This window comes from Neolamprologus multifasciatus, chromosome 2 (genome assembly GCF_963576455.1).
Source record: "Neolamprologus multifasciatus chromosome 2, fNeoMul1.2, whole genome shotgun sequence".
NCBI classification, from domain to species: domain Eukaryota; kingdom Metazoa; phylum Chordata; class Actinopteri; order Cichliformes; family Cichlidae; genus Neolamprologus; species Neolamprologus multifasciatus.
The window spans coordinates 13,768,162-13,796,023 of record NC_140440.1 but is presented as its reverse complement, the minus strand read 5'-3'; the positions used below and the strand labels follow the sequence as shown (position 1 = coordinate 13,796,023).

Sequence of the window (27,862 nt, the reverse complement as noted above, 5' to 3'; positions counted from 1 at the left end):
ACCAAAACATAAAACTATGCATGAGAGTGCTGCTGGTAGTCGTATCTAAACAAACTCAATATGTACAAAATGATAGCGAGTCAAGTATGTTCACATGACAAATGTTTTTATTTACATATAATCCACGTTGAGAAATGGGGAAGAGACAAACCAGGAAGAAGCAGATCAACACCAACAAGCTCCTAGACAGGAAAAGAGACAATTAGATATCTCATCACACAACACTAGTGGTGCAACGGATCAAAAATCTCATGGTTCGGATCAATTTTCGGATCAGCAAAAAAAGACAAAAATTGAACATTTAATTATTTACTTATTGAAGTTTTTTTTGCCCGTTAAAAACATTCAACTCAACACTCATTCCACACAATTATTAAACAACATTATGGTTCAATATAGTGCAGTATAGGGCTTTGTATCTACCACTCAGTTCAATTTTATTCATAAAGCACCAAATCACAACAACAGTCGCCTCAAGGCGCTTTTTATTGTAAGGCAGACCCTACAATAACACATACAGCTCATTACATCGCTGTGATATAACAAGCTGTCACGGTCACGTAGCTTTCCGTTGACCTGGAGCTCCACCCGTTTGTAGTAGTTAGGGCAACAGAAGATGTCTGGGACAGTTCAGCCACAACTTTAAACTTCTCCTGCTCATACATGCTCTGAACGATCTTGTCACTGAAGTGGACGCGCAACAGGATATCATAGCGTGGCTCAAGCACGTCCATCATAGTTTAAACCTTGTTTTGCACAACAGCATACGGCCTCCCGTCTGCAGCTAAACCCCCCAGTAGCTTCTGTAATAGCTTTAGCCCGGTCGGACTGGGCAGCAAAGGGCTGCTTAAATGCCACAAACTCCTCTGCTCCTCCACTTGGACCGCTAGCGCTGATCATAACTATTGCTTGACAGACCGACCACGCCACCATACACATGCTTTTTTTTCTTCTTTTTCGGATCACGTGCGTGCCGAACCGTGGAGTGGGATTGGTTCGGATTACGGATCAACCGTGATCCGTTGCACCACTACACAACACCAATAATAATAGTAACATGTAACATGTGATTCATATTTAAACTGAAACATTACATGTATAAAGCCTAATTTACACCATGGAGCCCTGTTTGTAAAGTTGGATTTAAGAACATGTTTACAGCCATCTCGTGCCGGTGCTGGTAACAGACAGGACCAGCAATGCAGTGGAAAGCAAGGAGACCGAAACATTAAAAGCAGTTTAAGAGTGTCTTTTGAATTGACCCAGGCTATAAAGAAAAAACAAGGGTTTACCATACTGTCACTCTTCTGTCTCTTAAGCAGTGAGTTTACATTGTTGGCTAGCTAGGCTACAGTTGATAGAGCACTTTATGAACGAGGGCAGTGAGGAGGAGAGTTTGTTTCAGTCAGCTGCACCTGATGGCACTAAATATGTTCCAAAAACTTTAGAAACCTTCTTCTTAAATGCATCTTTACAGGCAGTGTTAAATCTATCAGTTGTTTGTGAAGGGCGCTATTGTGTAAATTAGCTTTAATACTTGCAGTGTCCACTTAAATGTCAGTATTTAGAGACGCTCACCTGTGAGTTTTGTAGGTTATTCCAGGCCATTCCTCACTTTGTACTCATGAGTGTCTGTGCTGTGCTGTTTGAAGAGCTGCAAATGGACGGCCGAGAAGCCACAAGTCACTTACATGTGCGTTTGTCAATTCCCTATTTAAAATACATCGTAATCTTAACCTCTGTTTTGTTCCGCAGATCGACAAGAAATGGCTTCAAATGTCTGTAAGACTAAAATTGAAGGAACTATTTAAAAAAAAAAAAAAAAAAAATCCTTAAAACCGCTTAAATTCAGGTGCCAGACACACCATCCTCTGATGGACCGAGCTTCAGAACAAAACACATGTGTTACTGTAAAAACAATAAAAAAGTAAAAGAATCTTGCTGCTCATTGCTGCCCTCTACTGTGCAAAATTAAGACAAGCATAGAGACAACACTAAGCACCATCTTTGTCACGCTTATAGCCTATAGCTTATATAATAGTTTGCATGACTTTGATTGTCAAAAGAAGCCGGAGTGCCCAGAGAGAGAGTCTATGTAGGCACAGGGAGAACACGCACACTCGACAGAGGGTCACAGCTGTGGTTCAAACTGGGAACCTTTATACTGTGAGGTAACAGCCCAGCCAGGATTCAGGCTCAAGAAAATCACTCTGTAATCATTCTGCCTGACATGAATACATGCATTTAAAGGCAAGTCAAGAGTGTAAACTTCCAGTTTGATGCATTAAACAGAATTAAATCCAGAAACAAATAAAAGGGAAACGCTGCACTCTGACAACATCTAGTCTGAGGAAGTCTAGAATGCAGGTTTACCCTGACATGAAGGAAACTCTGAGTTAGGGCTGGGCCATTTTATACCTTTCACTGTAATACCGGTGTAATGTTGGGCAACGATAAGAAAATGAAATATGGCGATAGAATATGGGTAAAACGTGCATGCACGGTGCCTTTGTTTTCATACGCATATGGCGGCGACGGAGAATGAGAAGAGCGAAAGTGGATCGTTGAATGAACCAGAACTGGTTTGTAAAAATGCTGCAGCTACAGTGGTGTGGAACTGATTTAGCTTTCGTCCGTCAGATACACAACAAAGCACAATTTCTGGTAGAGCATGCTAGCAGGCCGTCGTTATTACAGTGTTTTTTGGAAAATAAGTCGCTATTAAAATACGATGCGAAAAATATGATAGTACTGTGCTTCAACATAATATTACCGTACTGTGTGTGTATAACCTCTTTTTAAGTTTTGTGGATATTACACATGGTTATGCTGAGGATATGTCGACCAGTTTCCACTGGAAATGCCTTTTGGTTAAACTATCAGCATAGAATTTGCATTTGCACTGTTAAATGTTTATATAACTTTAATGCACATAAAAAACAGCTGCTTGTTTAAGTGAAAATACACTGATTGGGTTTTTTTGCACCAATAAAATTGTGGAGTTTTAAAGTACTTTGTCTTGCGTCAATTATATCGTTATCGCAAATTTCAAAATATATACCTTGATAACTATTTTCGGCCATATTTCCCAGTTTTTTTTATCAAGTGAGCCAACTTAAACTCTGAAACAAATATTAAGGTAACACACTCTGAATCCAATCTGCTGGCTAGCACGTTTTCTCCAACAAACTAAGTTGCCTGACATTGGTATAGGTTGCATTCACATAACATTAAACTCCACAGAGCCTATGCAAACAAATGCTGCACTCTGAATACAACTCAAGTCACAGCGAATGCACTCAGAGCTGATTGAACTACATAATCAGCTTTTTCAGAACCAAAGCCTCAGTTCTGCATCAACTCACAGTGGAGCTACTTCTAAAACAGCACCTTGGTGTACATATGAAATGATGCACTCACCAAGCCCCATAGGAAAGCAGATGTTCCAAAAGCAAGACCCACTCTGAACCAGTTGGGGTTGGTCATATCAGGCTTGGAGCCTGTGAAAGCAGACCTGCAGCCAGCTGGAACAATGAGAAACCACAACAACATGAAAACAACATGAAAAAACCCGGTCTTTGTAGGGCAGCCAGTCCTCATACAGTCCAAGTAACGGTAAATGGAATGGTTCTTATATGGCGCCTTTCTACTTCCCTGTTCATACAAGCACTTTTTATTAACTCTATCTAACATTTACACACATCCACACTAACGGATACATTGGAGAACAACTTGGGCTTATTATCTTGCTTAGGGACATTTGGCAAGTCAAGGATCGAACCACCAACCGTGATTAGTAGATGACCTGCTGGATTTTTGTTTTAATCTTTACACAAAACAAAACATGCATTGGAAATCTGAGTTGAAAGCAGTTGCTAATACTTTTCCAGTCTTTAGTTTTGATGCTTTATTTTACCCCTTAGTTATAAAGCCAAAACCAATTCATGCTACCAGAATGCTAAACTAAGCTAAGCTAAGGTCAGCCCGCAAAACAAACACAGTCACTGTTTTAAATAACGAGCCAAATCACGTAGCCTTAAAATTTTTAACGACGATAATTAACAGCTTTTCGTGATTTTACCTCTGCTGACGAAAACAGCCCTGGACAGCAACCGGTTGAAAGTCATTTTCGCTGAAGAGAGCACCTTCCTCTCGACTCGAACGTTCGCACCGCGGTTGATTAAACTTCCTGTCAGACCTGATACCAAGATCGCCGATAAATCAAACGACCACTCCGGAGCATCCTGCCCCTTTACTGGAAACAAACACTTGATTATGTTTAAACTGGTATCTTTATACAGACATAAGCCAATTTTACGTTATACAATAAAATTAACGAATGAATTTGTCAGTTATTATATTTAAATATCAAGAAATTACTCTTTACCACTACAATGAAAGAAATATCACTGTGTATAACGTGGTTTAATTGCGGTCTTATCTGCACGGTGAGGTGCCTGTCAAACGTGTGTTCGCCGACCACCTCCGACCTGTGAGCAGGCTCACAGAACAGGCTGACCCGGAGGAGAAGCGCGTCGGCCATTTTGCTCGGAAGGGGGCCTCGGCGTCAACACGTGAGAAAGAGAGGTGTCTCAAAAGATCGAAACAGCCTGGTATCTCTACCTCAGCCAGGACATTATTATTCATGTTTAAACCGAAAGAGACATAAGACGCCACTACGATGCCCACAATCACCCTGCCGCCGAAAGAGAACGCGCTCTTCAAAAGAATTCTGGTAGGTTAAAACACCCGAGATCACGTTAGCTTGCTGGCTAACGGTAGTTTGCCAAGTAGCCTTCAGTTGCGAGATCTACAAGAGACTTGCCAGTGAATTAGGGATGTGTTCGTTACGCCAGACACACTGCAATTAAGTCGGCAGTTTTATTAAGCAGCAGCTGGAACACCGCAAAACCAGTCACGTGTTGTAGTTCTGGTGCCTGGCCTCGGGAACGCGTTCGGCTCGGACATCTATGAGCACGTTTGTCTGGGGTCTGTTTCCAAAACAGTTGCACCTTGTTGGACTAGTTAAGTTCAGTGGCTGCAGGAGCTGGTCAGCCCAGATGGAGGAGCTTCCTCTCACGGCTCTATGATTCTTTACAGTGTCGCATAGATAAGAAGGCTCAGCTGTTTATTAAACACAGCAACGTGAAAACCGGCACATCGATCACGTTAACCTCTCCTGTTATAGAGACTCGAAAACACGCGTGCATGTTGATGCCCTCTGCTGTGAGCCGTCTGACAGCTCCTCACTGTGCTGTTACACTGTATCAGCATTATGAATAATACGCTTTAATGACGGGTTTGAATTGAATTATATGGAGAAAGTATAAAGTCTTAAAAACTGCTGTAAATGTTCTGCGTGCTCACAATAACAGACCCTTGCGCTGACTGTGCGATGATGAAATTTACGTCACTGGGCCCGTGGGGATCCTCGCAGACTTGTTGATGCTGCTTTAGGAGCATGTGGTGCTTTTCCTGCTGGCTGGAGGAATCACAGAGTCACCAGTGTTTTCTTTTGCAGACCCACAGTGATGTACTTTTCGTGGACTTGACTCAGGCACCTGATATGATGTGCTTTGTCCTTTTCCACAGAAATGTTATGAACACAAGCAGTACAGAAATGGTCTGAAGTTCTGCAAACAGATCCTGAGTAACCCCAAGTTTTCTGAGCATGGAGGTAAGAACCTGATGCACCATGCTCACTGTCAGCCTGCAGTAGTGACGTGATATTTAATGATATTAACACAATGTGACACAGTGATCATCGTGTACATTTGTTCTGTACTTGAAAACACAGTCGCCCTCCTGTACAGTGGAATAAGCACCAGAATCCCAGTGTGAATTCACCCAGGAACACTGGGATTAAACAGCTGTATGTGACAGATGTTGTACTTTACACTGTGGGAAAAATAGGTTCGGCCTGGCTGCCTGCAGGAGTTTGATTTCTAAACTCTACATTCAGTTTTCTAATGTTTAAATCCAAAAATAAAAATGTTGCCAGTAAAACTTTGACCTGGATCTGTTATCTCGGACACTGAATTAGTATTAAAATTAATTCCTAATATCTGCACCATCATAACGTTCTCAGCAGCACAGACACTTTGCGTCAAAGCTCAAAGTTCAGACTGCTTGCTTTTCTTTATTGCTGCTGCCACACATGCTAAGGCTTACAAACTCACACATTTACACAGGCAGACACACACATTCACAAAAACACATACGCATGGACACACACTAACTCCAGGTCGTCCAGTAGACCCAGCGCTGTCAGATCCTGTGATGTCAGAAGACAGACGGCGGTTTATTTATGCTCACATTAAGATTCTTTTATTTGACTTTGACCTTTGATTCTGCTTCACATTTTTTCTCGGACCTTTAAAAATCTATTTAATGTTGCAATCAAGAAAATTATTAAGAAAAGGTCTTTTTTGACAGATGTTTGCAGCTGGATGCAGTTTCTATAATAGACCCCAGTGAGCAGTTCATTCTGAAAGACCTGCGTTTTTTTGCTCTTTTGCATATTTATTATTGCTCGTTAATAAGAGAGAATTTTTGTTTATCTGATTACTCGATTAATTAATGGAATTATTGATGGAATACTTGCTTAATAAAATAATTGATAACTGAACCCCTGATAGTTGAATCTACGAATAAAGAAATTAGTGGTGGCTCAAACCTTTTGCACTCTGTGTAAATGTTTTCCAAACGAACGTCATGCTCGGAATAATCGCTGCCTGTGGTGGAGCCACATTTTCAGAATCTTGATATTGAAAACTGTTCAATTCAATATTAGTTCTGTTGCCGACGACAACAACAGAACCGTAACTGAGCAAAAACTGGGAATAAGATGCTGGCGTGTCATACGTGTCTGTTCTGCTGATATCTCTACGACGAAGCAAACTTCACCTCACCGAGTTTCAAATTGATACCATCGGTGTATTTACTAATAATCCTGGACGAGTTTGGTCAAGGTCAGAGGTCAAGGTGTCTGAAAATCTTGTGAAGAACTCTCAAAAAGTTGAGAACAAGGTGATTAATGCCATAGGGGCACCTACCAGGAGGCTGACGAGTTCTGCTCTCCACCACTAATATGTTGTCTTCCTGTTAGTTAACAGCTCTGGCTTCAGGAGCACACAGACTTTAATAAAGTCCAAAGCAGTGAGGAAGTTTCGTCACTGTTAACACCTCCATGATGAGACTGTGAGCCAAAGTTTATCAGTTATTATCACAGCACAGAGGTTCCTGCATCATCTGGAGCTCAGAGGAGTGCAGGCTTTTTAATGCATGTTCTTTTTAAGCTGCTGAAGTAAAGATATAATGAGCAATGTTTAACATAAAAGCCGCTAAATTACTCTCTGCACATTTAAGAGTGCTGAAATGCGTCACATCCTGTCAGCTTTCTCTGACTGCGTCTCCTTCCTGCTCCAGAGACGCTGGCCATGAAGGGTTTAACTCTCAACTGTCTGGGCAAGAAGGAGGAGGCGTACGAGCTGGTGAGACGAGGCCTGCGCAACGACCTCAAGAGCCACGTCTGTATCCTTTCAGCGCTCCTGCCTCTGTTCAGCAGGACAGCAGCTGCTGAATCCTCTCTGAGAAATGTCTGCTCGAGTTCCCACATGAACTCGTGTCACGTGTGGATACTTGTGTTTATGCGTGATTTTCTCTAACGCTCTGACCGCACCAGGCTGGCACGTGTACGGCCTGCTGCAGCGCTCAGATAAAAAGTATGACGAGGCCATCAAGTGTTACCGCAACGCTCTGAAGTGGGATAAGGACAATCTGCAGATTCTCCGAGACCTCTCCTTGTTGCAGATCCAGATGAGAGACTTGGAAGGATACAGGGTGAGGAATGACGAATGAGACAGCGAATCAAAAGATGCCGTAAAAGGCTGAGACTGGCAAACTGATCTCGTGTGTCAGCTTCCTTTTTAGCATCAAAACACGGAAAGTCGGATTGTAAACACGGACAGTTGTGGACATGATGCCTCTCTCTCTCTCCAGGAGACTCGGTACCAGCTGCTGCAGCTCCGTCCAGCCCAACGAGCTTCCTGGATCGGATACGCAGTGGCTTATCACCTGCTCGAGGACTTTGACATGGCTGCAAAGATTGTTGAGGAATTCCGCAAAACACAACAGGTGAGCAGCTCTGGATGAGAAGGCCTCCATGACCTTAACTAAACAGTGATTATTTAAAGTATTCAAGCTGTTGCAGAAAAAGCCTTTTTCTCATCGACTTCTGTAAGTCTGCACGTCGTTCTGCAGCTGTGGCAGGTTTAAGGACATCTGCATGGGCTTCATTTTTCTGACCAGGAAGTTGTTCTCGTCTGTAGTTTGTGATTGATACATTATTGTGCACTCTGGGCTGTCCAGTCCAACCTTCTAGGAAAATTACTACTAATAATAAAAATAATATACGTGAAGTTCAAAGTGAAACATCCTAATATGGGCATTTCAAGTCCACGTGGCAGTTTCTCATTGTTTGTGCGTTGTTTTTCAGACGTCGCCTGACAAAGTGGATTATGAGTACAGTGAACTGCTGCTGTATCAGAACCAGGTCCTAAGGGAAGCCGGGCTGCACAAGGAGGCCTTCGATCACCTCAACAGCTACGAGAAACAGATCTGTGACAAGCTGGCTGTGGAGGAGACCAGAGGTGGGTGGTGCAGTGCTGCTCGCTGAGTGGTAAACCAAGTCAAGTCTGCTCCACTCCACTGCTCCAGTGTGGAGGTGAGACGGTGTCAAAAGCAGCTGTTAGATCTTAAAGCACAGGTAAAAACACTGTTCCCAGAATCCATCGCTAAAAATATGTCATTAAAAACTCTTAAAAGAGCAGATTTGGTGCTGTGGTATGTTTTAAACCCAGACTGGAACATTTCCAGGTGTAAACAACACCTTTGTTGGCAACTTGGAGGGCGACAAAGCAGAAGGGTCGAGGTTTCTTCAGCAAACAAAAGGGGAAAGAGAAAAGAATGGCTTTGGGTGTAGTTGGTGTTAAAAGTGTGAGACCTTTGAGTCAGTGAGTGTTTGTGTTTGCAGGAGAGCTGCTGCTAAAGCTGGAGAAACATCAGGAGGCTTCAGAGGTCTACAGAAGACTCCAGGAAAGGAACCCAGAAAACTGGGCCTACTACCAAGGCCTGGAAAAGGCCTTAAAGCCAGGTGAGAACGTTCTCATCCAGCACACTTCTTCTGTTGTTACTTCTTATAATGAAGGCTGCTGCACAGGCAGCGTGGACACACGTTTGTGATTGCAGTCACTTGGAGCCACAGATTCATCAGAATCTCTGCATTTGAAAGCGCAGCTCTCATTTCATGTCTCGTGTCTTCAGTGGTTGTACGCTGATCCTCTTTCACAATCTACACTGGACGCTCGAATGTAGCACAAATATCCACAAGCTGTGAGACATGTCTGCTGCTCTATACTGCAAACTCTGAGCTCGTCCCAGTCTGTGTATCTGCTGATGCTCCAACAGCAGCGTGGCGCCATGGCGCCTGCTCTTTGTGCTGTAATAGTGTGGGGATGTGGTCATAGCACACTCTCAGCTCTTAACAACCACGTTCATCCCTTTGTAGTTAGTTTGTTGCACCATTTGACCACCAAACAAACTGAACTCAGCAGATCTCCTGAGTGAGCAGAAGATTGGATTGTGATATTAACTGACCGCTGCAGTTTCAGTTGACCATTTTCTCCTTCCTCTTCAGGCAGTTTAGAGGCGCGGCAGAAGATTTATGAAGCGTCCTGCATAAAGTTTCCTAAAGGCCTCGTTCCCCGAAGGCTGCCTCTCAACTTCCTCACTGGTAAACCTGGATTTCTGTCTGTTGTCTTTTATTTTATCACAATGTTGTTATTCTCATACTTTACTGCTTCTGTGAGGTGATGTTTTTATTTTTTAAATAAAGAGAAAAAAGGATCTTCTGGCTGTATCTGTGTCAGTAACATGATGGACCCAGCATGTTTTTATCAAGTATGCGCTGCCAAGAAATCGGTCCTCATTAACTGGAAAAATAAAAATAATCTTAATTCTAACCAATATAAAAACCATCTAATAGATCACATTAGTCTTGATACAGCCTCTGCCATCACATTTGATCAATGCCTTTGGGCTCCTTTGATCGGCTTCATCACCTAGTGGGGGGTCATGGTTTGGTCCTGCCTTCGCTATTGTGGTTGATATGGGGGTAGGGACGGCCTTAGGGCGTCTGGGGAGTCCCTAGGGATGTTTTCCTGGAGGGCCTAACCCGGGGGATGTGGCCATGACCTGGTTGGGGGCTCTGGGGGCTCTTGGATGGTGTTTTCCTTGTGGCTGCGTACAGCGGAGATGGGGGAGGGTCTGTGCTGGCGGACATTGGTTACTGGCCTGGTAGCCTGGCTGCCCCGGGATGGGCGTGGAGGCTTGGGGGTCTGGGGGTGCTCCGCCCCCGGTCTGGGGTCCTGGCTGTTGTGTCGCCGGAGCTGTGGGCGGGTGGGTGCAGGGGGGTTCAGTCCCACTGCAGGGGACCTCTGGTGCATCGGCCCAACTAGGGGGCTCTAACTGGTGGGAGGTTGTTATATCGTTCACTCAGAATCAGCAGAAACAAACTGATTAGTTATGAGTGTAACTCACGTTTTAGTGGCAGCGTAAACCTCACTGTGTGTTTGCTGTGTTTGTGCCACAGGGGAGCGGTTTCGTCAGTCTCTGGACGGCTACCTGAGGATCAACTTCAGCAAAGGCTGTCCTCCCGTCTTCACCACCCTCAAATCCCTTTACAGCGACAAAGACAAAGTACGTTTGTGGCGTTTAAACTCGAGTCTGCTTTGAAAATGTTCTTTAAAATAAAGGATAATAAAGTTTTCTCTACATGCAGGTCACAGTTATTGAAGAATTAGTCGTCGGCTATGAAACCTGTTTAAAAAGCTGTCGAATGTTTAGTGAAAATGGTGAGTGCTAATTGGTTATAATGGTTTCCAGTCTCCATTTACTTATTTGAATGTTTGTGACTTGAACCCCAGCTCAGTGACAGCTGTACTACATGTGTGCACAGATGATGGGAAGGAGGAACCCCCCACCACGCTGTTGTGGGTACAGTACTTCCTGGCACAGCACTTTGACTTTGTTGGCCAGCCGCGCCTGGCGCTGGAGTTTATTAATGCAGCCATCGACAGCACGCCTACGCTCATCGAGCTCTTCCTCATCAAAGCCAAGATCTACAAGGTGAGGTAGAAAGCTCTGCACACACAGGTGTTTGTTCACTGTGATGTCTGCTAACCCGGCTCCTCTGCCCTCCAGCATGCAGGCAACATAAAAGAAGCCGCTCGGTGGATGGATGAGGCTCAGGCCCTGGACACTGCAGACCGCTTCATTAACTCCAAGTGTGCCAAGTACATGCTGAAGGCGGGCCTCATCAAGGAAGCAGAGGAGATGTGCTCCAAGTTCACACGAGTAAGCAGAGGGCATGTTTGAAATGTTGCCAAGGTGATAAAACTGCAACATTGTGTCAGTGATTGAGAGGGAGGAGTCACTGAGAGGGAGGAGTCACTGAGAGGGAGGAGTCACTGAGAGGGAGGCGTCACTGGGACGGGGCGTGAGAACCTGAGCTGGTGTTGTTTGGCCTTCAGTTTGTACACAGCACTCAACAGCAAAGCCTTGAAGTTAAGAGATTATATATCTGTGTGTGTGTGTGTGTGTGTGTGTGTACATATATGTATATATATGTACAGTATATATATGTACTCGCCCCTGCATCGTTATCCTTCAGGCTCGGTCCTCTACCAGAGGCCTGGGAGCTTGAGGGTCCTGCAGTATCTTAGCTGTTCCCAGGACTGCGCTCTTCTGGACAGAGATCTCCGATGTTGTTCCCGGGATCTGCTGGAGCCACTCGCCTAGCTTGGGAGTCACTGCGCCGAGTGCTCCGATCACCACTGGGACCACCGTTACCTTCACCCTCCACATCTTCTCCAGCTCTTCTCTGAGCCCTTGGTACTTCTCCAGCTTCTCGTGTTCCTTCTTCCTGATGTTGCTGACATTCGGGGCCACTACATCTATATTCTTCTGCTTTTCCACCGCTATGTCCGGTTGGTTAGCCATCACCATTTTCCTTCTCTGCATCTGGAAGTCCCACAGGATCTTACCTCGGTCATTCTCCACTGCCCTTAGGGGCGTCTCCCCTCGGGACTTCCAGGCCACACAGATGCTCCTGTACACTATGCCGGCCACTTCGTGGTGGCGTTCCATGTACGCCCTGCTGCTAGCATCTTGCACCCTGCTGCTGTGTGCTGGATTGCCCCTGAGACAGTCATCCTCTGCACCTGGCGTCTTGCCTGGTGTGATAGACCCCAGCCTTCCGAATGTTGGAGTACTGAGATACCTGTTGTTTTGGCGTCAATCTGGATGCTGAGTATCGAAGACTGCATAGGTCCCTCATCCTATTCATGTACAGGGTTCGTACGGGTGCTTGAAATCCTTGAAAATGCTTGCATTTTAACATTGTCTTTTCAAGGTGTGAAAAGTGCGTGAATTTCAGACGTGGTGCTTAAACGTGCTTGAAACCGTATTTCAGTCACCACAAATAACTGTGTGACGAATAGTTTTCTTATCAGATAGAGAAATAAAAAGAGTCGCAAACCATAAAAGCAACATTTCTCCACCCTGCACCTCTGCATGTCAGTCGATGCGTGGCCCCGCCCCTCCCCACGAACAGTCGGGGATGAGTGCACTAACCTGACGTTGCTGTTTTAATGAGTGTTTGATGGAAAACAACACTCTTGAGTCACATGACAGGTGAGTCCTAGTAACTAATTTTCGAGTATGTGTACATAACACATGCTAATGTTTAAAAGTATTATTATTATTTACATGAGATTTTAACTGAGATTCAGAGGTTTCTGTGGACACTACTCATGTCGGCACTTATATTTCTGACCTCGTGATCTCCTTCGTTTTGCCCCCGTTTCTGGTGGTGGGGGTGCTGAACTAGTTAAAATAAACATCTGTCTCCTATGTTTGTAGGAAAGAAGCATCAATATCTGATGAGCAGACTTATTCATTTGTGCAGATTTCTTGTTTTGTGTGGTTGTTTCTTTTTCCAAGTGGAAATCTAAAAAGTTTGTTCACATTTGCACATCTTAATTTTTAAGAGAAGTGTGTTTTTTGAGTTTGTACACTATATGCATGTAATGCTACCATTTCCTTTTTTGTGTGGTGCTTTTTTCTCTGTTTTAACAAAAGGGGAACAAAGAACATTTAAGTCGACCTAAGATTTGTTTTAATTTTTACATGGTCTTACTGAGGTGATACAAAGTGAAACATGCATTCTTTTTTTGGTAACGTGCTGGAAAAGCTTGAAAGTGCTTAAATTTGACCCTGAAAAATGTGTATGAACCCGGCATGTAACCTCTTCTGCTGGGGTTACTTCTGCAGCAGCATTCCAACAGCGCCCTATTTTAATCTCTTACCCAAAGATGTCGTCTTGTTCCTCAACTCCCGTTTCAATGGCATGTAGTCTTACCACTGCAACCACCAAGTACCTGAAGAGGGTCAGCCAAGTCCTGAGGAGTCAGCTTGAACGGTAAGAACAAGATCCGGGCTATCAACACCTACGCCCTGCCCGTGATCAGGTACCCTGCTGGGATAATAAGCTGGCCAAAGGAGGAGATAGAAGCCACTGACATCAAGACCAGGAAGCTCCTGACCATGCATGGAGGGTTTCACCCCAAGTCCAGCACCCTGAGGCTGTACGCTAAGCGGAAGGAAGGAGGGACTGGTGAGTGTCAGCACCACACTCCAGGAAGAGGCAATGAACATCCACAAATACATCAGGAAGATGGCCCCAACCGACAGCGTGCTCAGTGAATACTTCAGGCAGCAGAAACCCACGTGTGTGTGTGTGTGTGTGTGTTGCATTGCCTTTTGCATCACTCTGTGATTAAGGAGTTTGCAAAGAAAAGCGTCTGGACTTCTTTAAGTTGCTTGAAGACGTTTCACCTCTCATCAGAGAAGCTTCTTCAGTTCTAAGGTCAAATGGTGGAGAGTCCCAGATTTAAACCCCGTGGGAGTTTCCCCCCACAGAGGGACAACTTAAAGAAGTCCAGACGCTTTTCCTTCCAAGGTCCTTAGACTACGATGACCTTCACAGACATCACTCTGTGACACAACAAACCTGCTGTCAGTGCAGCTGAAAAGATCAAAGATGTGATCCGTCTGTTTGCATGAAGACAAAACACCAACCTCGCTGTCTACATAAACCTTTTCTTCAGCTACGCAGCTTCAGCACCAGCACATGTCATTTTCCTCAGTTTGTCTTCTGGTGGCACAAAGTAAGTTTGGAAGTTTGTGTATTTCAGGAAGGCACGTCGGCAGTGGACAACCTGAACGAGATGCAGTGCATGTGGTTCCAGACAGAATGTGCCTCGGCCTACAAGGCGCTGAACAAGTGCGGAGAGGCCCTGAAGAAGTGCCATGAAATTGAGAGAGTGAGTTCATCGTTCATATTCACACGTTCCACCCACAAACATTTAAACCTTTTCTACGATATCCTCCTACCTCTCTAATTCAGGTGACAATCTCTGTCTTAAGAAAAATAAAAGATTTCCAAAAACATCATAGTTTGCAGCACAGTGTTACCTTTCAAGTTCAGTCAAGTCTTAATCCCAATAACTGAGACGACCTAAAGTTTTCTGATTCCCTGCTGATCACAGCTGCCCCCTTCTTCTCTTCATCAGCATTTTGTGGAGATCACTGATGACCAGTTTGACTTCCACACCTACTGCATGAGGAAGATGACGCTGCGCTCCTACGTGGACCTGCTGAAGCTGGAGGATGTCCTACGGCAGCACCCGTTTTATTACAAAGCTGCTCGCACTGCAATACAGATCTACCTGACGCTGCACGACAAACCTCTGACTGATGACAGCAAGCAGAGCCAGGCAGACACGGGTCAGACTCTATGTGCAGATTTACAAGTAGCTCCTTTAACGATGTTGTGAACTGGTTCTTATATTTCTATCTGAGCACTCAGCGCACTTTACACAGCTTGCCTCATTCAGCCAATCACACAGGCAAGTTCTTCCTATCTACCATTCATACACATTCGTACTCAGATGGATGTGTCGCGATGCAAATTTAGGCTGTTTGTTTGTAAGGATATTAGGCACCAACCTTGGATAGATGGCTTTTATATTTATTTTAGCTTTAGATATTTAGCTTCTGAAATACAGATTGTTAAAGAGTTAAAGATGATTTTAACTTTCCGAACACTCGTGGGGGGTCTTGGCTTTTTTAGTCTTTGCTTGCAAAGATGTGTAACTTTCATACCACTCAGAAAACAAAAATGGATGCATTTTCCTGCAGAACTTCCTCTCTGTAATAACTAGTACATGAAAACAGCACAAAAAACAAACAAAACTGAACTAAAACAAGCAGAAAAGCCATTAACAGTTCTGAGTTTCAGAATCTGATATGTTCACAGACTCAATCCACAAGCGTAGGCTGTTCTGCAGTACAGGCCTGCACACACAGCCAAAATCTTTGGCCTGGTGTCCTCTACAGCAGCGGTCCCCAACCTCGGTTTATGCCCGACAATATTTTCATGGACCGGCCTTTAAGGTGTCGCGGGTAAATACAACAAAATAAAACTAGTACTGGTACTTAAAAAGAAGATTTATTCATAACACACGTGAAAAGACCCAGGAAAACAGAGCTAACGATAAAAACGATAACAAAATAATGCTGAAAACCGATAAAAACCCTGAAAACTATACACTTCACACCTGAAATGCAGCTTCGAGCGCTCCAGGAGAGACATATAAGAATCAGTCCATTTACCATTTAGAGCCTCAGTAGCATCGGGTGTCCACTTGTTGACTGTGAGTTTAGTTTAGGCTGTCTCTGCACACAGGGTTTGTAACGTGTGCGGAAAAACCAAGTAGCACACATGCAAAGCTGGAGTAGGCACTGCATTATGTCCTAACACTAGTTTTCTCTTTCTTCTCTATAGAAAATCTGACAGACAAGGAGCTGAAGAAACTGCGCAATAAACAGCGAAGAGCACAGAAGAAGGCCCAGTTAGAAGAGGAGAAGAAGAACGCAGAGAAGGAAAAGCAGCTCAAGAACCAGAAGAAGAAGAAGGAGGATGATGACGAAGAGATTGGAGGGCCGAAAGAGGAGCTAATACCAGACAAACTGGCCAAGGTGGGCAGATGTTTGCAGCTGGTGCAGCTGCCCTCAGTCATACATGTTACTAATGAAACAACTCCTCCTTCCAGCCGGAGAATCCTTTGGATGAAGCAGTCAAGTTCTTGATCCCACTGAAGAACCTGGTGCGGAAAAAGGTGGAGACTCATCTGCTGGCTTTTGAGATCTACTTCAGGAAAGGTGAGACGGGCTTCAGCACAAAGACTCATCTCAGTTTGTGCTGTTGTGTTGCTGTTCCAGTGCCTAAATCCATAGCAGGTGTTCCAGAAGTATCTTTGGCTTATTGTCACAGTAACATGACGTGCAGGTTTAGTGTGGAGCAGCATTTGCTTTGATGCTGCAGGGTTTAACTCTGTAGATGAAGAGGGAAAGTGTGGGTGAGAGTCTGCATGCCGCTCTGACTCCCATGTCCCCACCCTTCCTCTGACTGCTGTTGAAGTTCTTCTGGAGGATGAACTGGAAGTTCTCATGGTCCATGGCCTCTGAAATGCCACGCTGGTACTGCAGTGCACTTGTGCCCTCACTATATTTGTGGGTACACCGTGCCTGTCAAACATCCTGTCCTGCTACCTGATCGAACTTCCTGGTGTTTTTCACCAGTTCCTCCCAGAATCTCCCCCAGCAACGGCACAAATCAAAGCACAGTAGGACACATTCCCCAACCCAGAGGTGCAGAGAAACATCTACCTGATGGTATCTCTCACCTTCATGCTCCTTCAAGCTCAGGCTCCCATTAGGAAGGTGACGTGTCAAGTCTCAAGCTTATTTCAGTAGCCAGGGGTCAGACTGCAAGGGCCTCAACTGGTGACCACAACCCAATTCACTCGGGTGGTGAGCCCCAAGAAGGCGGGCCCATGTTGCTAATGACTCTATGGGCTAAGGCTCTGCCACTAGAGCCTCTCCTTCATGGCCTGGTTCCAGAGTGAGGTGGAGATGATGGTCACCTGAATGAGAAAGGCACAGAAGAGCACTAAGATGGAAGAGATTGACTCATGGAAAACGAGAAAGCTTAAGAGATGTAATAATAACTAGCAGCCTGAACATCTAGAAATGAAGGTAGATGGAGGAATTCAGAGTTTGACTTTCTTACATTCTGCAAAAATGACAAAAACGTTGTCCCTCTGTCTTTCTCCAGAGAAGTACCTGCTGATGCTGCAGTCCATAAAGAGGGCTGTTAACATAGAACCTTCTAATCCATGGCTGCATCAGTGTCTTGTCCGCTTTTTCAAAGGAGGTAAGTGTGACCTTCTGTGAGCTACGTGAACTGCTGTGATTGTCTTTGGGTATCACTGTTTAAAGCTTCACTGGGCTCTGTCTTATATACTTACAGTGAGTGAGAGCACGGATGTGGCAGAGGCAGTGAGAACGGTGCTGAAGCACGAGATCTCCAGGCTGTTTGGAGAGAGCAGCCCTCAGAGCTTCAACAAGAGCTACCTGAGCCAACACTCCAACTCCATCCCACACAGACTGGCTGGTACGCAAACCTGGTGGTGAATGTTATGACCCACTGTGGGCTCAGACACTGTGGGGTCAAACACTGTGGGCTCTGTGGGGTCAGACACTGTGGGCTCAGACACTGTGGGGTCAGACATATTAGAAAACGTGTCTGAAAGAGATCTTTAGAAGTGACAGCTTTGGGTCAGACCACAGGTCTGTTATTATGAACAAAGAGTCCTTTTAAAAAAAACATTTTTACACACAGCATAAGAGGAAAATAAGTACTGTGCTAAAATCTTTTGTTCACTCTTTGAAACCAGGCTGTAATCTTTATAAAGATGGAGCATTAGTCGGGTTTTCTGAAGCTGCTGTTTTACTCATTTTCACTTCAGTCTCAAGCATTTTGTCGTATATTTTAGTTAAAGTTGCTAATTTTTTGAGTTTATTGGAAAAGGGATATAGGATCATAAATACACACGGTGCGTATTTACATATGTAATTGCAATTTCCAAACACATGCAGCACACCAAAGACGAAGGGTTTCAAAGTGTTCTCGTGCTAATTTAAATTCAGGCCTGCACCTTTAGACTCAAGATATGAAGGATCATGTATTGCAAATGTATTCCTGATGTTATTTTATTCACTTATTGTTAGCAGATTAAATATGTGACTCTCTGGGCAGCTGACAGCAGGTTGCTAAACAAGAATAGCTGGTTATAAGCTGATATTGCTCTTAGCTTAAAAAACTAGCATCATGCCAGCTAATGTTACCCTTTTTTTGGTATCTAAAAATTAAACTTTTCCCCTGATAAACAGTTTAATTACATTCTCACAACATATTGGGAGTTTACTCACCAAGCATCAGAGTCCAACAAAGTTAATTTCACTTCAAAGACTTTTCACTAATACCGGCTAACAGAGGCTAATAGTAGCTCACGGAGGCTAATAGTAGCTCACGGAGGCTAATAGTAGCTAACAGAGGCTAATAGTAGCTAACAGAGGCTAATAGTAGCCCTTACTAAGAGTTCAGGATATTTTCAACAACTTGCTTCTGTATTGCTGTCATCAGTCAGAAATGACCTTCTCTGACTTCTCTGTTCATACCTGTTTACTGATGTTGAAGAGCCTGTCATACCAGGTCTCCCCATGTGCTTCAGAAAAACCCTGAAACATGCTGAGTTTTGTACATGACCAGAAAGAGTGAATCAAGTTGCCAGTGACAGATTTGCATCTCTGACAGACGGGTGAGATGTTGGGGTTATGAAACCTTTCTGTGGAGTAATGTGTCATCCACTGCACGTGACTGTGACAGGAATAAGGAGACTTATCAGTATCAGTATTGAATTTATTCATCCGTGGTGTCGAGTTGGGCATGTTTGGTTTTTTTTAAATATATAATCTCAAATTTTTAAGTACCAGAAAAAATCTTGATGCAGGGATTTTGTAAATATTCTCTAATTGTGTGAACGACACAAATGTATTTTCTATCTAAAGATCCCAAATGTTACACATGCCTTTCTTTTTACAGACTGAGTTTAGATCAGTTTTCCAATTAGTTTCAAAGAATGTTTTCCACAAATTAGAGCATCATAAAGTACATATTGGCAGCCTTAATGTATTGTTTTGGGTATCCATCAGATTCTTAGTGTATTTAATAATAACAAATCATATTGTAGTAACAGGTTTAACTTGAGTAGGGTGATGGAGATCAGCAAGCAATGTTGTTTTATTCTTATGGGATAGTTGTTCATATGCAGCCACGCTAGGCAGGTGTGCAGTGTGGACCGTTTTCCCACCATGTGAGGATGGACAATCCCAAGGGGAAAAAGCCAACTTCCTCTGATTCTGGCAGATAACCTTTTGAAATTCTGACTTCTTTGTAATTTTCCACTCTCAATCACTGTAACAAGGAATTGGCCAAACAGATGGCAAAAATGTGGCAGAACAATAATTTTAGTTAATTATTTTAATTTGACATCCTCGTACCAGGATGGATGTCCCGCTTTGCTTGCTCTCTTATTTTGCCAAATCAATGGAAGGTTCTTCTGGACTGTCTGTCGTGATTCCCGTCCATCGCTGTTATGAAAGGGACGGACTGTAAATAAGTAACATCCACCCAAGAGGAGACTGGCATACATCTGCTTACCTCCATTTATAGAAAAACCAGAAACTGATTTGGTGTTAAGAGAGAGGGGACTTTGTGGATTAGAGACAGGTCAAAGAATATCATCATGAGATTATCTCAACTGCATGTAATGTAGTTCTGTAGCACAGCGGTCCCCAACCCCCGGGCCTCGGACCGGTACCGGTCCGTGAGTCGTTTGGTACCGGGCTGCGAGAGTTGAGGCTCAGGTGTGAAATGTATAGTTTTCAGGGTTTTTATCGTTAACTCTGTTTTCCTTGGTCTTTTCACGTGTGTTATGAATAAATCTTCTTTTTTTTCGGTACCGGTACTAGTTTTATTTTGTTGTATTTATCCGCGACACCTTAAAGGCCGGTCCATGAAAATATTGTCGGGCATAAACCGGTCCGTGGCGCAAAAAAGGTTGGAGACCGCTGCTGTAGCACATAAAGGAAGAAAAGGGGACGACCTTTGTTAGAGTAGATCGTTACACTGTTACAAGAACAATGAACAACAGTTTGGCTTCTCTCTGTTAGCAGTATGTTGACTTTTACATTAAAATTGCTTCAGAATATAAGATCCACAGATACATGTTGTATACAGTTGTGATGTGTACCAATCTATTCTATAAATGTGGGTCCAAAACCAAACCTAAAGGGTGCGTCGTGTAGAGCGGTTCTATTTCATTGAATGACTGATTCCACTGTTTGTTCTGCAGACAAAGTGTTGACTAGGTGACACAAAGTAAATACGTGTGCCTGCCTGACTTGAAGCCAGTTTGGTCTGATGGATAATTTCAGTCTATTAACCAGTTTTTCTTTTGGCAGTAACAAAGTAGGACAGCAGCTAAACATTTCATAGAATCCAGTGTTGAAGCCATCTGGTTACTGGCTTTATTATCTAAGTGGGAAGATATTATGGTCTGTATTTCTTTCAGCTTAGTGTGAGCATGTAAATTAAGCTGAATCATCAGATATTGTGGGGAGCACTAATAGCTCAACGAATGCATCCCGAAGTTTATCTGCTTCACTTTGCAAATGGAAAACGTTTGCATAAAAATAATCAAAATCTCTGTTGGTTTTATCCAGGATTGTCAGAAAACTGCAGTTTTGTCACTTTATCCTTTGTGTAACCTTAAATGCTCATGAATGCTTTAATTAACAGTGTAGCGAACCCCCCCGAATGAAGGATGACACTTTACTGACGACGTTTTGAAGGTTTAATGGCAGTAAACCATCAATCTCACCGTAAGAGCTGGGGATGTATACATAGAAACAGCGTGTAAGCAAAACTAATCCACACTCTTACAATCGTAAACCTTATCACATGAAGTTCGTTTCAACGTAACATTTAACAAATGTAGCGACTGTCACAAAAACATCTAAACGTGTCCTCATTTATATCATGACCATACTTTGTGCTGCTAACGACAAAAGAAATATCCATAGGCTCCGTTAAGCCATCACATTTCAAAACTCCTGCGACTGCCGCTGAAAACTGCGCCAAACCATTGTACAGGAAATCGTCCCATCAAAATAAAAGCTTCTACACACGAACAGGAAGTTGGTAGTAGAAAACAGCAATGAGTGCCAAAATAAGGTGCAAGGAAAGGCATTCAGGGTTATTTACAAACAGGCTAATACTCAGCGGAGTTTAGCCCCAAACTCAGTGCTTCTGTGCACGTCTGCTGGAAAATGCACAGTTAATGTTTGTGTTTAGGACTCAAAAGCAGACAAAAGCAGGTGAACTTATAGTGGGCTATATATATATATATATATATATATATATATATGTATATGTGTGTTAGACTCGTAGTTCAATCTGAAAGGGTAACAATGGAAACCAGGAACTAAACAAACATCCACACTGAGGAATACAAGCTAACTACAGATGGAAACGTGTACAAACCATAGAGCAGCAACAAGGAGGAAAAACAGGGATAAACAAAAGACAAAGACTGCAACTATAAATGCACGAAAGGTTTGGGATTGGGAAAGAGAGGAAACACCTCGGGAACACAGCTGAAACTGATAAGAGACAACGAAACTGAATACTACTGAAATAAACCTGAATACTTAACAAATGGGGATTACCTAAATAAAACAGGGAGACAAACATCACTGACAGAAACGTGACACAACAGGGCGAACACAAGGGAAATGATCATATAAAACCAGGCAGAAAGACTAGAATAGAGAACCATTTCATGGTCTCAGAGTGGAATCAATAGAGATCGGATCATCAATCAGAAAGACTGACGAGAACAGAAGAATGTTGGGGACGTCACATATGATCACATTTATCAGCGTTACCTTTCACTGAATATCTAATCTTCTCCAATTTTAGACGTGGTGTCACTGAGTGCTGGAGGGAGCTTAGTAGACTTCTGCTGAAGGAGAAGACGACGTCTTGCCAGTAAGGAAATAAACGCCAAAATGTTTCATTGGTTAGAGGTAAACCAGTTGTAGTCAACTGGGAGCCAAAATATGGCACCATGGGGGAAGGTCACTGATCGGATCTTTGACGTGGTATCGAAATAATTCTGCCAAAAGCGAGCGAGTAGTGAGCAAGAGAAGAATGTGTCAAGTTGCCCGATGGAGCGTGGATTTGTCACAGTGATGACGCTGGATAGATTTAGAGAAATGGACTCTGAGGGTGCCGTGATGCAAGGACTCCTTATACACTGTGAGCAGTACTGGGAACAGTTTATCCTGACACTTTTTAAAGAATTCAACAGGGAAACAGGACCAGGACGCTTATTACTTTGCATGTTTCTCATGGCATCAGGTTTTTCAGCAGCATCCGAGTTTCTCACGGGGAGATTGAGACGGTCTAGAAATAAACTCATTTCAGTGGAGATTTATATAAACAGCATTAAATGAGTGAGAAACTTCCTAGTGGTGCTAGTGTTACACTGAAGGAAGGTTCATCCAGGTGCACATGAAACACAGTTCAGTGTTACTGATGCTCCATTACAATAACTGGCCTGCGTTACTTTTGTGAGGGATTATTTTGCCAGTTACCCGTTCTGCCTGTTGGTCGCGTTCTCATCAGTGTCGTTTCCTCTGAGCCTTGGTCTTTTTTCCTTTTGCTTCCTCAGGTTTGGTCAGAAACAATAATTCAGTAACACATTTGATGATTAAATGGTGATTAAATGGCTTTATTCCACTGAACATGTGAAAGTCAGGTGTAGTTCCCTGTACTCCAGCTGAGACCAACCTGAACCCTGTTCAGAGTCTGACAGCCTCCTGCAGAGTAATTCAAGGTGGATGTTTCTCACCCAGCATTGACAGCTGAGGTAAACAGTTCTGGGGTGGAGCTGGATCCAACCGTAGCAGACACCCGCCGGCTGTAAGGAAGAGGACTCCCTTACTGTTATTTATATTATAATTTTATAGCACTTTCAAGCACACCTTTCACTTTATTAAAGGCACTTTATCACTTTAACCATGGATTTGCACATAAGAAGTTTATTTATTGAATATTTATTGGGAATTTAAAAACCAGTTGGTAGCCTTGTTTCAGATCCTGCACAGCTCCTCATCGAGGAAGGTGGTGGTTGGTGTCTGTGAAAAGGAAAGGACGGTGACTGAGAGAAAATAAGCTTTACCAGTAAGAAGTGATGCAAACGTGTGTGGAAAAATGTAGAATTAAAGGTGATGCAAAGAAGTGACTGTAAGATGTGATGACTCACCTTTCTTTCCTGTGTTGTCTCCAAGTCCAGACACCATTTTACGGAGCTCCGCAGGGGACATGGGAGAAAACAAAATTAAGACAGACTTTTGCGAGATCTCGCAAAGCTAACTCGGGATCTCGCAAAGCTAACTCGGGATCTCGCAAAGCTAACTCGGGATCTCGCAAAGCTAACTCGGGATCTCGCAAAGCTAACTCGGGATCTCGCAAAGCTAACTCGGGATCTCGCAAAGCTAACTCGGGATCTCGCAAAAGTTTTGTGAGATCTCGCAAAAGTTGAATTCCAACAATGGCGGCAGCTACTTAGTTGTAATATTACTGTTTCTGGGTTACAAAATACACTTTTAAGATATTTTGAGGCGTGAATGTAGTTGTGTAAACGTCAGATACCTGCTCGGTTTACAAGACATCACATATTTGCAAAAGTGCTCCGACGTTTTCGGAGAGCTGACACCCACTAGCTCGACGCTAACGGGAGGTCGAGACCTACTACAGCCGGGAGGAACACCGCTTTCCCGGCACATCGTGCCTCGACCTCCCGGTCGGCTTCGAGCTGGCGGCCTCCGAAGAATGCGGCTAAAACTTGCAAAAGTCCGTCTTAATTTTTTTTTTCTCCCATGTCCCCTGCGGGGCTCCGTACCATTTAAAGGTTCTGGGAGAGACCGTGGGTTAAGGGAGTGTGGGCAATCTTTATGCTTGGATGTTTGGTTTTTATAATAAGGGGTTTGGTATAAGATTAAAGTGTCAAATATCTATTAATATGAAAGTGTGAAATATATATATTTATTTATTCAAATGGATATATTGTGTAATGTGGTGGAAGGTTGGGATTTGAGAGTTTACCTGTGAGTGGAATAATGGTTTAGTCTGTGACAGCTGAAAGTACTTAAGGCTGCCGGCTGTCAGTAGATGAACAGTTTGTAAGGAGAGCTGTATGCAAATGAATACTTGTTCCACTGCACTTGGTCCATCTCACTGTGATTCCAGCCGCTACGGGCCGCCCTGCTACACCAACCATGGTCATCGTACCGTCTAAATGTCATGTTTTTGATGTCTTGGCTACATGTTTGTCCTGTCCTACCCACCCCGGCTAGGATCATTCACGTGATGGGGGGGGTCAGCATATTGCAGTCAACAGAGTTCTGTTTTCTATTGGTGGAAGTTTTGTGCACTGTAACTTTAAGCCACGTAACACTGGTATATGTGTAACTAAGAGTAACTATTTGTCTAAACACAACAGAAGTAAAGTGCAAAAATTTTAAATGGTGTTTTTTGGCACTTTGCTTCTGGCCCGTTTGTTTAAAATCTTTGTGGAAGACAAGTTTGACAGGTTTAAGATGATATTTTTGCACCAACATGGTCAAAGAGCTGAAACAAACAAGCAAACAAACCAAAAAAACCTGGCATGTCCCGACACTGTGTGCTCCCTGTCCTTATACAAACACAAAGCAGTTTGACTACACGTGGAACGGTTTTACGTTCGCCTTCATCCAAACCTTAAATGTTCTTACATAACTTTGTCTCCTCCAGCTGAGCTCTCAAAGCACTTTATACAACTCTGCATGTTTTAATATAAATATAATCCAGGTAATGTGGAATAACACTTTGATGTTTACTATTCTCCAGTACGTGAACATTTTAGCAGCAGCTTAGCCCTCAAACGCTACACACGTTTAAGTTTAGTTACTAGTTTGCACTTGAACATGTAAGCATTAGTAAAACTTTTGAGATCGCTCCCCTTACCATCAACAGGCTTCTACTGAAGATCATTATATGTTCATGTTAAATTAAAACGGCATCATGTCATATTTATGACTCTAAGCAAACTACGTTTATGGATCACATTGTGAATTTTAGGGTGTTTGAGAGTAAAAATATGAGTACTCATACATAGAATTGCTCAGGAAATCACTTTGGTCCCATAGAGATGAATGTAAAACAACAAACGTGTAATGCTAGTTTGCAACAGATGCTGTTTACAGACATTTTGAAATCAGGTGCTCTATAACCCGGCGGGTCGGGGTTCCCTTTAATATGATTCTATTTTAACTATACAATTGGAAATGCTATAATGTTAATAAACCCCTAAAACTCAATCACAAATACTTATTTTGTCAAATCTTTCAGGAAGTAAATTTCCAGATTGGCGTCTGCAGAGCCTCAGACCTCGTTACTGAAGCGCTCGTCTCAACAGAGAACAGAGCGAAACACCTCCTGAGGTGGTGTTAGAATATCCTGTTTCTGAACGTTTCATCTAAAACGAGCTAGAAAGAAGCTCGCCACAGAGCGCTGGCTCTGTCGAATAACAAAGGCGGTCATACTGCCTTTCATGCTCGTTCGAATTGTGCAGATCCTGTCAGTTCATACGTGATGTTCATGCTGTGTTTGAAATCCTTGTGTGTCGTCTCTCAGCCGCTAAGATGATGGTTTACCTGGAGCCTTCTTCTGATAAGATGGCGTGTGAGATAGCCACAGCGCTGGACGACTCGCTGGCTGGACGAAGCATTCAGGTTTGTGATGCTGTCCACGGTGACGTCACACAGCAGCTTTGTGTGACAGTAGTTGACTTTGTGTGTGTTGTGCTGCAGATCTGCACCGAGGTCCTGGAGGCTTTGCGTGGCGGCCAGCTAGGCGAGGGTCAGCAGAAGGCAGCGGAGGCCTATCGAGCCGCCTGCCATCAGATCTACCCCTACAGCCTGGCCTTCATGCCGCCTGGTTACCAAGACAACAGCACCATAATCAGCTCTAATGGCGACCTGTCGGCAGGAGAGCACGATGACATTGCGAATGAAATGTGAGACGTGATGAGGAGGAGAAGCGAGCATGTTGCCACACGCCGTAGCCCCTCCAACACAAAACAAACTGACATTGCACTGAACTGGACCGAGTGCCACAGGAGACGCAGAGAACTTTTTTTAAACAGCGTCCTGTTGTTGAGTACATTTAAAAAAGAGAAACATGAATACGTTTCGAGGCTTGAAAGGATTGTGTGGACCTTCGTGGGTACATGGCTTCTGTAAACACAGCTTTTTATAACTCCTGTGTTTTCATGCCATCCTCTTCTTGTTGGTGCATCTGCTTCTCAGATTTTTAAAAGTAATTTATATATTACAAACTGATGGATTAATAAAACAATGTTTGCAAAACTAACCAGTACTCGTGATGGCGTTAATGATGTTTGTGTGCTCAGGTAAGTAACCTCACAGTCCAGTGCCATGACTGTTTGTGTTGGCTGCCTCAACAAAACCTCAAACCCCAATCAGAGGTCACGGCTATGGACGCCCATTTCCACCACAAAAAAATAAATAAATTCTCCATAACTCGAAATTTCGAGTCAGCTCTGTTGGGTCTGCGCTTCTCAGGCCCCGCTGGTTTAGACTTGTTCCCGTTAACGAAGCAAGACGAACAGCTCAACCGGTTTCTCACATGCTAGCAAGGCAAGAATCTCAGAGCAGCCTTCTGCCCTCGGTGTCAGACGCTTCGGAGAAGCAGCTTCTCCTGCAGCCTTTTATTTCTGTGACGCACAGGCTGGATCCCAATTCGTCGTGTCCAAATTCATGGGCTGCATCCTCCTGAGGACCCGGCCTTCGCGGTCTACGTGGGCCGGGTCCTCAGAAGGTCGGGTAGGCCGGAAGTAAACAGCTGTGAAATTGGACGGTCTAGCCTTCTGATTTGCGTCACCGCTGTCTCGGTGGAGTTTAATAAACTCGGCCGTCTGCTCCTTGCTATCTAAAATATAACAGGACACTGGAGTAAACCGTGTCATGCTTCTGTTTAATCAGTTTTCTATTTGACGTTTAGTCAGCTGTGTGAAACCCAAGGAGGAACCCACCCGGGGGATTAATAAAGTTTTATTTTATCTAATCTAATAACTTTAATCTCAGCCAAACCGATTTACTCACGAACAAACAAAACACTGAAAAAAGCCCAACAATAACATTTTTAGGTTGTCTAAGTGACTTATATATTACGTTTAACCCGCTGCTCGGGTTAAACGTAACTGCCAAAGACCGCTAAAGCCGGAAGTGCGAGGCTTGTGAGATGGGACGGTCTAGCCTCCATCGTGCTACCCAGGTTGCCTAGCAACCATGATACTAACAGCTGGAAACGTTTCATAAAGCTTTGTTTGACAGAAATGAAGGAGAACATATTTTGTACATTTGTTTCTACACGAGCTTTGTGTGATTTGATAAGTATCTGAGGCTGAGACCACAGGACTGTAAAACATGAGTTTTGAGTCATTTAAGATTAGCTAGTAAATAACAATTAGCTGATGTTGTTCATGAGACTAAAGTCAGTGTAAATATAATATGGCCAATATTAAAGTTATTATACTAATCATTATTAGTTATTATAGCAGTGAACATGAACTGAGCTTCAGTAAAGATTCAAGTTGCATTTATTTTCCTATCATCTTAAATCTTCACTCAAAGACACTCAAGTATC

The 27,862-nt window shown here is 43.5% G+C and overlaps 2 protein-coding genes across 5 annotated transcripts; one reads left to right on the top strand and one right to left on the bottom strand.

The window, feature by feature from the left end:
• Positions 1-89: 89 nt before the first annotated feature.
• On the bottom strand, positions 90-4,648 carry ndufc1 (NADH:ubiquinone oxidoreductase subunit C1). Of its 2 annotated transcripts, none has more exons than XM_085171139.1 (5): positions 4,507-4,648; positions 4,082-4,255; positions 3,421-3,524; positions 1,579-1,654; positions 90-182 (listed from the first exon to the last, which is right to left on the bottom strand). In XM_085171139.1, exons 1-4 carry the CDS (start codon positions 4,541-4,543, stop codon positions 1,595-1,597), a joined length of 375 nt encoding a protein of 124 aa, XP_085027265.1. In that variant the 5' UTR covers positions 4,544-4,648; the 3' UTR covers positions 90-182; positions 1,579-1,594. The 2 variants fall into 2 exon arrangements, with proteins under 2 accessions (XP_085027265.1, XP_085027272.1); XM_085171146.1 differs by having other exon boundaries at positions 4,388-4,525.
• LOC146524098 (N-alpha-acetyltransferase 15, NatA auxiliary subunit-like) lies at positions 4,603-26,373 on the top strand. 3 transcript variants are annotated; one of them, XM_085171113.1, is made up of 20 exons: positions 4,603-4,735; positions 5,593-5,677; positions 7,429-7,533; positions 7,685-7,842; positions 8,002-8,136; positions 8,498-8,651; positions 9,035-9,154; positions 9,698-9,793; positions 10,652-10,758; positions 10,841-10,913; positions 11,018-11,187; positions 11,263-11,415; positions 14,316-14,444; positions 14,694-14,907; positions 15,968-16,161; positions 16,236-16,344; positions 17,300-17,398; positions 17,495-17,638; positions 25,829-25,926; positions 26,005-26,373. In XM_085171113.1, the coding sequence occupies exons 1-20, from the start codon at positions 4,682-4,684 to the stop codon at positions 26,212-26,214; spliced, it is 2,607 nt and encodes an 868-aa protein (XP_085027239.1). In that variant the 5' UTR covers positions 4,603-4,681; the 3' UTR covers positions 26,215-26,373. The 3 variants fall into 3 exon arrangements, with proteins under 3 accessions (XP_085027239.1, XP_085027258.1, XP_085027248.1); XM_085171132.1 differs by lacking the exon at positions 26,005-26,373 and adding an exon at positions 22,070-22,138 and having other exon boundaries at positions 25,829-25,931; XM_085171122.1 differs by lacking the exons at positions 25,829-25,926; positions 26,005-26,373 and adding an exon at positions 22,070-25,822.
• Positions 26,374-27,862: the final 1,489 nt, after the last annotated feature.